Here is a 10,000-nt window from a genome sequence, read left to right on the forward strand (position 1 = left end):
AATTAAGCTAATACAATTATCTAAAAGTCCTTTCAAAAATACATTTTTTTCTTTATTTTCACATGTTTATTCCAGATTTTTGTTATGTTTTGTTAATTCTCCTCCTCAAGGCCGAGAAGGCCATTACAGACGAGGAGGCTACTTATTTGTGGTATAACCCTCTTTCAACTCTATTACTCCGAAACACGAACCTTGACAAACAAGGCCGCTGTGCGGAGAAACTACCAGGGATGTGGCGGGATCGAACTTGGAATCTCTTGCTTATGAAGCGAGCGCTCTATCACTACACCACTACCACATAAATATAAGATCATGACAGGTAAGTTACTTAGTAAATAAAAAACTGTTTTGCATTAAAGTCCTGTGATAAAATAACATTAAAACTACTAAAATAAAAGTAAAATAAAATACATTTTTAAAATATGATAAAATACTGTTATAATAGTAAGGTTAAAATATTTGCATAAAGAGTAGTTATATTTATAAGTGTTTATAAGAATAAGGCAAACAAAATATCATTTGATTAATTGATTAAAATATAAATGTTAGAGATTAATCTAGGTATAAATAACATTTTTGAAAACTATTAATAAAATTATAAAAGAGATTAATCACGTTTTAAATATCTTCTGCATTGTTAATTATTTTCAAATTAAACATTAATTTGTTTAGCTACAAAATTTAGCGCCTGTGTAAATGAATCAATTTTGACCATATTTTAATCTCACTTTAGGCAGAATTATGTTAATGTTGTTTAATCTAGTTGACTTTTGAATGATTGGTATGAACAAAATAATGTAGCTTGAGCGAGTTTTTCCTATGAAGCATTTATGGACCAAGAACACATACTTTCTTTTTAATAAGGGATTGTACTGGAGTCAGTGGTATGGTTGTAGTTTTGATCTTGCATTGATTTAGGAGAGTAGATACTCTAACATTGAATTAAGTTGATCTTTTTGGTTTTGTTCCAAGGTTATAAGTTTAGTTGGGCAATACATTAACAAAAGCACCACTACATTTTGTTAACTGATAGCGTGGCTTTAGCAGTAAAATGTAGAATTAGTTTAGGCATTAATCAAATTCTTTAAGATAAACCTTTATTAAGGTTCTTAATAAAGGTTTCTTAATAAACCTTTATAAAAGTTTATTATCAACTTATTTGAAACAGTAATTTTGTATTTAGGTTAAATCTTTTTTAAGCTTCCACAATAAAAATAACAGTGTTGTCAGCATATCTTATACCTTCTTAGTGTCTAAGGCTTTCATAGAAATCATAAGAAAACAAGAAACAATATATGGCCAAGGATAAATCTTTTTGGTACTCTACATAAAACAACTGTTCCCCAGATTCTATGTTTCATCAATTTCTACGCATTTTTAAGTGATATTGCAGTTTTTTTTAATTGTTTTTATTTTAAATGAATTCACTCCCAGCAAATTGCAACAAATACAAGCAACCATTATTAAAATCAGGGTTTAACAGAAAGAAAATAAGCTGTTGACAGAAATACTCTGTAATACTCTGATACCTTGACAGATAGAACCATCTCTAAGACCTGCTACAGAACTTAGGAAACCTTACCAATAGGTAGCTTTAGAAACAATCTGAGTTTTAGAGCTATACCCTTATTAGGAGATGTCAAAAACAGTCACATAGCTACTACCAATATAAGGCACAAGCCATATATAGAGTCAATAAGATCTAGCATTCATTATCCTAGGTCAGGGTTGATAGGTATAAATCAAATGGTTTTAACCAAAGGTATTATAATGAAAAATAAAACAATATATTTAGTTCGTCAATTGTCAAGACTATTTTTAAATTAATATATCTTTTATAAAAAATTAAGAAAAATGTTTTATAAAAGATGTATAAATTTATATAAATTTTATAAAAATGTATAAATTTATATATTTGCTTTATTTTTTTAAGATGCGTTGTTTGTTGATCATATGAAATAAGTTTTAATACATTAATTTTCCCTGATAAGCATTACATTAGTGTAGTGCAATTGTTGTAATGCACTAATGTTATGGTGCGGCTGTCAAAGTAGTGGGTTCAAATTTAGATATAATATATTCTTACACAGGCAATTAATATATATTTCGTTAAGATGTGAAAGTACACTAACTTTTTAATATAAAAATCTAGATAAAGATTTACAATTAATAACAACAAGTTGCACTACTGAAATTTAAAAATCAATTTCATTTTTAAATGTAATAACAAAGTTTATTTTGGATTTAGTAAAGAATTATACAAAGAAACATGATTTGAAAAAATACCAACTCTTAAAAAATTTCACAATGGCACCATATACTGAAACTGTTATAAATTGAATTTGCATGAAATAAATTATTTAGTCTGCAGATTGTGGCGTATATTATAAAAACTCTGAGAACCAAAAAAAAATGAAGAAAGCAAGTTTCAACTAAAACAAAAATTCTAGTTTTATTGATATGCATTTATTATTTAGTTTTAATTAAAAAAATCTAGCCTAAACCTTTTTTTTAAACAAATTTCTAAATATGAACGCAACATGTTCCGGCACTTGGGGATCCCTTTAAGCTCTACAACAAGTTATAGTGAAAATATTTAGTTTGAATGCTTGAATGGAGGTATCATCCCATATATTCACCATTAAATTAAGGGAGATATAAAAAAGGTGAGAACAGCTAACAAAATGGTGAATATAGCTGAGAATATTGAGCAATTGCTCTTTGCTATTGAAGAGAACCCACATGCAATACATGACACAGTTGAAACCTCGACATTTAATCATTTTAAAATTTATTGTTAACAACGCACCAAAAAAAAGAAAATGAGCATCATGTTGAACACAAATTAAATGATAAAGTCAAAAAGAGTTGAGACATAAAGAATATTTATTCCTATTCAGAAAAAATTTATGGAGACTATGTTGTTACAGGGAATGAGTTGTGGTTTTATTTGAGATAAGTTGGACAGTTATCTCAAATAAAACCACAACTCATTCCCAGTTAATGCTATTTGAGTTGGTGAATGTTAATGTTGAAGACATTAGGATAAGACATTAGAAGTAGAATATTTCGGGTTTGTAAATAAACATGTTTTACAGCTTCTTTAAAACAGCAGGTGTCGCTCATTTAAGACATGTTGAAAATAAAAAAAGTTGCTTTACTATATTTTAAAAGTTGCTTTACTTTATTTTTAAAGGTCTCCTTCAAAAATAAAAAGCCATTTTATACTTAAATAGTATAAGGTGAAAGAATGTTGTAACAAATATTTATGAGTTTTGAGTAAAAATTAATATTACGTCATACAGAAACTAAAACAATAATCAATTAAGACAAGAAGTTTACATTTTAAAACCAATATATTTATCATTATGAGGTAGTGCAGCTCAAGTTAACTCATGTTGTGTGTTTTATGATTGTTTGTGTATATATGGTTGTGTGTTTTATGATTGTTTGTGTATATATGGTTGTGTGTTTTATGATTGTTTGTGTATATATGGTTGTGTGTTTTATAATTGTTTGTGTATATATGGTTGTGTGTTTTATGATTGTTTGTGTATATATGGTTGTGTGTTTTATGATTGTTTGTGTATATATGGTTGTGTGTTTTATGATTGTTTGTGTATATATGGTTGTGTGTTTTATGATTGTTTGTGTATATATGGTTGTGTGTTTTATGATTGTTTGTGTATATATGGTTGTGTGTTTTATGATTGTTTGTGTATATATGGTTGTGTGTTTTATGATTGTTTGTGTATATATGGTTGTGTGTTTTATGATTGTTTGTGTATATATGGTTGTGTGTTTTATGATTGTTTGTGTATATATGGTTGGGTGTTTTATGATTGTTTGTGTATATATGGTTGTGTGTTTTATGATTGTTTGTGTATATATGGTTGTGTGTTTTATGATTGTTTGTGTATATATGGTTGTGTGTTTTATGATTGTTTGTGTATATATGGTTGTGTGTTTTATGATTGTTTGTGTATATATGGTTGTGTGTTTTTTTTTCTCCAGCTTAATAGATAGTTGCTTTTATATTTTATTTTTTGTGTTTTTAGATCATATAAATCCACCATTGTTCTATGATCCCCTAAAACTTGATGATCCAGAATTAATACTGGGAAAACACAGAACTGTTCTTAATCTTCCTTCATGTCTGGTTTGTTAGTTTTATGTTTTTTTATTTTATTTATAGATTCAAATTACAGAAAGAAAAAAAAAAAAAAGGTTTGCTAGAGCCAAAAATCCTGAAACTCTTTAAAATATAAGTTTTTAATAATAAAAAACTAGCATTAAGCATCATGAAAGACATACAAAACATAAAATTACAATCTATTTTGTATTTCTTGTATAAACTTTTTTTTAATATCTTGTTGTTACTAAAAAGATGTATGTAGCATTGCGCACTTGCAGCATACTATGTTTTTTATGACTTAAGATATTAACTAGATATTAAATCATAAAGAGAAAGTCCATAGCAAACCATTACAACAAATTTAAAGATTACGAGTTTATAGTTATTCATCAAACACTTGCAAAATGCACATAAATATAGTTTGAAATAAGCATAAAAGCAAACCTTGTTTTGTATATTCGTGTTTGACTTAGATATTATTACATTTATCTTTCATCTTAAATACCTGAATATCTTTGAAAAACATTTTAAAAGATTTTCAACTGATTTTGAACTTATTGAGTCCTAAAAATAATAACAAGAAAATAAATCTTTTTTAAGTGTTTTATTCATTTAAATTTTAATTTAGGTCTCTATTATTCAGTTTGCAAAGCCTTCTGAGTTAAAGAAAGATATTAATGAGCGGTTCAGAGAAAGATTTCCTCAAGTTACTATCACATTAACCAAGCTAAGAAGGTACGATATCAAGTTTTTAATGTAATAGTTTTAAGTTGTTTACAGTTTTCTTTTTTCTTAATTCTGTAAAATAAGAAATTAACAGTCCAAATAAATTGCGGCTGCTATGATAAAATTTAAAAGATTTTGTGTCAGCTATACCTTTGAACTACAACTTTTAAAAGTTCCTTTTAAAATGCATTTTTAGTAAATAGCAAGATGTGTTTTTACTAAATGTTTAAGGTTTATAACATTAACTGTTTATTTCAGGGTTTGAATATATTTGAAAAAATGATAATAATTAAGGATTGGTTGGAAATATTATTTTAAGTAGGAAAAGCTAGACAAGTTAAAATAATAAAAAAAATTTATTGTAAAGGTATAAAAACTAAAATTCTCAATGGAAATAGAACGCAGTGAAAGTGATACAATATTTCATCCTAATTCTAGGAGAGTTAACCGTATTGATTCTAATACATCGTCAGATAACAAAGATATAGAAAAAAAATCAAAATAACGGAAAAGTTAGTAGAAAATGTAGCAGTAATCCTGGGAAATGGTCTAGAAATGTTGAGAAACAAAAAATGATACAAGGTAAACAATATTAAAATATAAATAAAAGAATAATTCCTGCAAAAAAATTTGATAATAAACCTTGTAACTGTTTACGATTTTGTAATCGCAAGATAACCTTTTATCAAAGTAAACAGGCGATAAAAAATTTTTACAAGCCTAATGATCATCATAAGCAAAATATTTTTTTAAGTGGGTTAATTAGAGTTCATGTTATCAAAAAATAGTAATAGTATAGCTAATGATAGATTAGGAGCTTCAGATGAAATATACCTGTTTAGTTTTGATTTAGAAAAAGCATTACCATTTCTGAAACTATTCACATCAGTGGCTTATTACAAGAGAAACTTATATGTATACAATCTTGATTGCCATGATTTAAAGATTAAGGAGGGCTACATGTATGTTTGGCCTATAACCCAAGCAGCGCGAGGTTTACAAGAAATGTCATCGTGTTTAACTAAACACATTAAATTGTACGCAAAGGTTTTCAAAAAATTATAATGTATTCAGGTTCATGTTCAGGACAGAATCGAAATATAAAAACTGTGTTAAGTTTTCTGAACTTGGTTCAGAGTGAAGATATAAAAGCTGAATCAATGGAACTTAAATTTTTATTAAGTAGGCACAGTTATTTGCCCAATGAGTTTGCAGTTATAGAAGCTTGTTTGCAGTTGATAAGCTTTGAGTTTGATAAGCTTGTTGATAAGCTTGAGTTTGCAGTTGATAAGCTTGAGTTTGCAGTTATATAAGCTTTGCTTATGCAAAAAAAATTCTGTATATTTATAACCCTAGTGACTGGTATCATATAATACAAAATAGTAAAAGAAAGAACCCTTTCAGAGTTATTGAAATGAATCCACAAGAATTTCTTTCCATAAAACCATTGAAAGAAGCTATTACCAACAGAAAAAAATCAACAAAGTAAACTAACAGTCAATTGGCTTAATATGAGATTGATAAAACTGGAAATGTCAACTTCAAGCAGCATTAAGTTCAAATATAATTTTGACGAGAATGATACCTTTCATGTAATTGATATAAAAAAACAAAAATAGTTAGGCGAGTAATTCTAAAAAATATAGCTTAACCTATATTAAAAAAAGACATCATGTGTTTATTAAAGAATATACCTCCAATTAAACACGACTTTTACAGGACATTAAGGACAACACGTGGAGATCAAGATTTATATTTAAATAACTCGGAAGATGATGTTTGTTATGATGAATAAACATAAAACTTATGACAATAAATGTTATTTTATTATTTTTACATAAATTTCTTATCTTTTTCAGCTGCCAAAAGATATAGTTCTTAAAATTTTTAAGATGCTGTCATTATTTCAAAAAATACTTACGTTTTTATTTACACATCCTGTACAAATCTTGGTTTTTTGCAGAGTCTCGAAAAAAGACTTCATACAATTTTTAATTAAATTAATAAACCAAGAATTTTAAAAACTAATGTATCAAAAAATAATAATTTTCTCAATTTTTGTGTTTTAGACTTAACCACATTGGCTTCTGAGCGGCTCAAATGTTTTTTTATTAATCCAAAAAGCCAATATAAAAATGTCCTGTTTGATGTTAAGCTCTGCTATTCTCAGTTTACTAAATCTTGTATCTTATTTCAGATGTTACGTTCTAGAGATTTTTGGTTAGTCTTCAACAGTGCCATTAACTAAATTAAGTCTAACATTTAATCTCTAATTCATGGGTCTAATCTTTTTACTTCTCCCCAGAATAAAGCAGAGTTATTTGCAAAGAAATCTTACTCGAATTTGACTCTTGAATATAATGGCCGTACTCTTCCTGTCAGTTAAACAGATTAACCCATTGTTAAACATCCAAATTATTCTGGCTTCCTATGCTAAAGTTAATTGTCAATTCAACACTTGTTCAGATTGAGTCTTTTTTTTATGATTCTTTAAAGAAAAAAGAAAAAAGGTTCATTTTTAGGAAATAGGGAGCCTTGGTCACTTACTACTAGTTAGTTTCATATTTAGTTCTTAAACTCTGTGCTTAAAAACTAAAAGTGGGTATAGTCAACTATATAGTTGACTATATCCAAAAAGTAAGTTAGCACATCATATCAAAAGTGGAGTTTCACATCTTGTTGTTGAATCTTTTTTATCCAAAAATTTTTTAAGCTTTTTTTTTCCTTCACCATGATGTTAAACTGATTCCATACTTGGGCTGGTTATGCTTTTTAATTGTGGCAAAGGCAACTTATTGAGAAAGAAAACTCTAATATAAAACCCTTAATTTAAAAAATATTGCTACTCATGTGTACTAACCATAGCAAAAGGGTGAAACCTTGGGTCTACAAGTGAAAATAAGCAGCAAAACAGGCAACCTTTCATAGTACCAAGTTTTATTTTTAAAGCTTTATTAAGATAATTCTTGAGTTTCTCTTTGAGTTTGTTGGTGTTTGTTGGTGTTTGTTGGTTATTTCTCGTGTCAGTACTATTTTCTTTAGTACTGACTTGAGTCATGGAACTGTGTGTAGTACTATAACTTCTTATAACATCTGACCATGTGTAGTATTAAACTTCTTATAATACCCTCACACCCTCAGATTTATTCTCTAACTGTTTTAGTAGCTAAATGATTTGTTTTAAAATACAAATTTCAGATTTTTATAGCATTGGGGGAGAATTCATTACAAGTGGATAAAACATTACTGTAGTTTCGTAGTTTAAAAAAGAATGAACCAGATTTAACATGTGGGCAAAGCAATGTATGTTTTTTTTTTTACCAAGATGATTTGGACAGCTAATGCAATGTTAAAAGCTCTGCCTCTACTTAGAAACTTCTTCAAAATCTGTAAAAATGTTTAACCATATCATGAAAATAATTACTTTATAAAAAGTATAAACTTACCTAAGAAATGCATAGTAATTACTTGGAAGCTTCTACACACTAAAAAATAAAGGTAGAAATTTTTAGTTAAGGTAGGATATGTGATATACCCTTAGTAAGGTACAATTTTCTACCTTATAACGTAGAAAATTATACCTTTAAGTTAGAAAAATGTATGACAAATAATTGTTTTTAATATAGTTTTCTACCTTAAAAGGTAGAAAATTATACGTTACTAAGGGTATATCACATATCCTACCCTAAGGTAGAAATTTCTACTTTTTTTTTTTAGTGTGTAGTAGAATTTGTAGTTGTACAGAGATCATAGTAAATAATAAAAACTTCATTAAACCAAATTTTGTAATAAGAATTTGATTACTTTAAATATACAGGAATTTTTGTATGTAATAATTTAATATTATTAGTAATACCATTTTTATTAACTTTACTTTTTTATAATGTACCATGTTTTGTTTTTTTTCTTAAATAATTTGAAACCTTCTCTTTCATATGTCATGTATGTTGTCTCTACAAATCATGTACAACAAACTCTGGATAACTTTGTCAGTTACAATTGAAGTGTAAGCTTGTAAAACCAGACAATTCATTTTTAGAAAAATTTATCTGCTAAAAACTAAATGCTAAGCAGTGTATAAAGATAAAAGACAAAAATTTGGCAATCGTGCTCTTTTAATTTTTTTTTTTTTTTTTATATAAAAATAAAAGAATATTTCATCTGGTTATGACTAGTGAGAACTGTAATAATCAATATACTGGGTTTTAAATAGTGTAGAATGGTGTAAAAAGTCACCTATGTCTTTTGAGAGACCTTATATTCTTATATTAATAATGTCTGTGTTTGGTATCTTTAATCTTTTTTAAAAAGATTAATTGAGTAAAAAAACACAATTATAACTGTTTTAAATATATCTTTTTGTGATTTTTACTAACTCATAGTTTTTTGTAAGATTTTTCTTATAAGTTTCTGAAAGTTGCTAAAATTAATAATCAATATATTCAGACTAAGAAATTAGGAAATTAGTTCATTTGTATTATCCTTCATTTTTCTTTGTATGAAATATTTTAAATTTGTTTATTGAAAAATTGAACAAATTAAAAAATGAGTATTTACCCAATAACTGTTGTTATGGTTATGGATTATGATTACATATTGCTTGAATTATTTTAAATGAGCTTATTGATTAGTGTGTTAAGCCAAAAAAAAATAACAAAGTGATTATGATACTTTTCTGATTTTAATCTTTTAACAAGAACTTTGCCTTTTTTATTTATTACTTCAAAGTTACTTTCATCACTAAAGTCACTTGCTGCCACTTCTCCAAAGACCACTCAATTCTCTTCCTACACAACCTTAATCTTGTGAACTAATCTCTGGCTATCAGCATTGGTTGTCTAACAGCTGCATAAACACAATTTTTTTTCCTTAGTAAAATGTTTCTAACTGTATTTGAAGAAGAACATTTTTAATTGTTTAGGCTAAATATGGTAGGTAAGTTCATTATAAATTAATTTTTTTATTAACCTTTTTATTAACCAACATCCTGCATGATGTTGGATGCCACCTGTTGTTTTAAATGACTTAAGAGTATATATGAAGCAGTTCTCTGAAATTTCTAAGTTTTTCTTGCTATTTCTCTATTACTACATTAAGCCATTCTTTACACCTGCTATTTTACACTTTATTGCTTCGCTT

The 10,000-nt window shown here is 27.2% G+C and overlaps 1 protein-coding gene across 4 annotated transcripts in view; it reads left to right on the top strand.

The window, feature by feature from the left end:
* The window catches only part of LOC101235082 (CDK5 and ABL1 enzyme substrate 1), an 87,166-nt gene that overhangs the window by 40,840 nt on the left and 36,326 nt on the right, over nt 1–10,000 (top strand). For all 4 annotated transcript variants that reach the window (XM_065813403.1, XM_065813402.1, XM_065813401.1 and 1 more), the window contains 2 exons: nt 4,059–4,159; nt 4,764–4,870. In XM_065813403.1, the coding sequence (XP_065669475.1) occupies nt 4,059–4,159; nt 4,764–4,870 (208 nt within the window). The remainder of the gene's footprint in view (nt 1–4,058; nt 4,160–4,763; nt 4,871–10,000) is intronic.

This window comes from Hydra vulgaris, chromosome 12 (assembly GCF_038396675.1).
Source record: "Hydra vulgaris chromosome 12, alternate assembly HydraT2T_AEP".
Lineage (NCBI taxonomy): Eukaryota > Metazoa > Cnidaria > Hydrozoa > Anthoathecata > Hydridae > Hydra > Hydra vulgaris.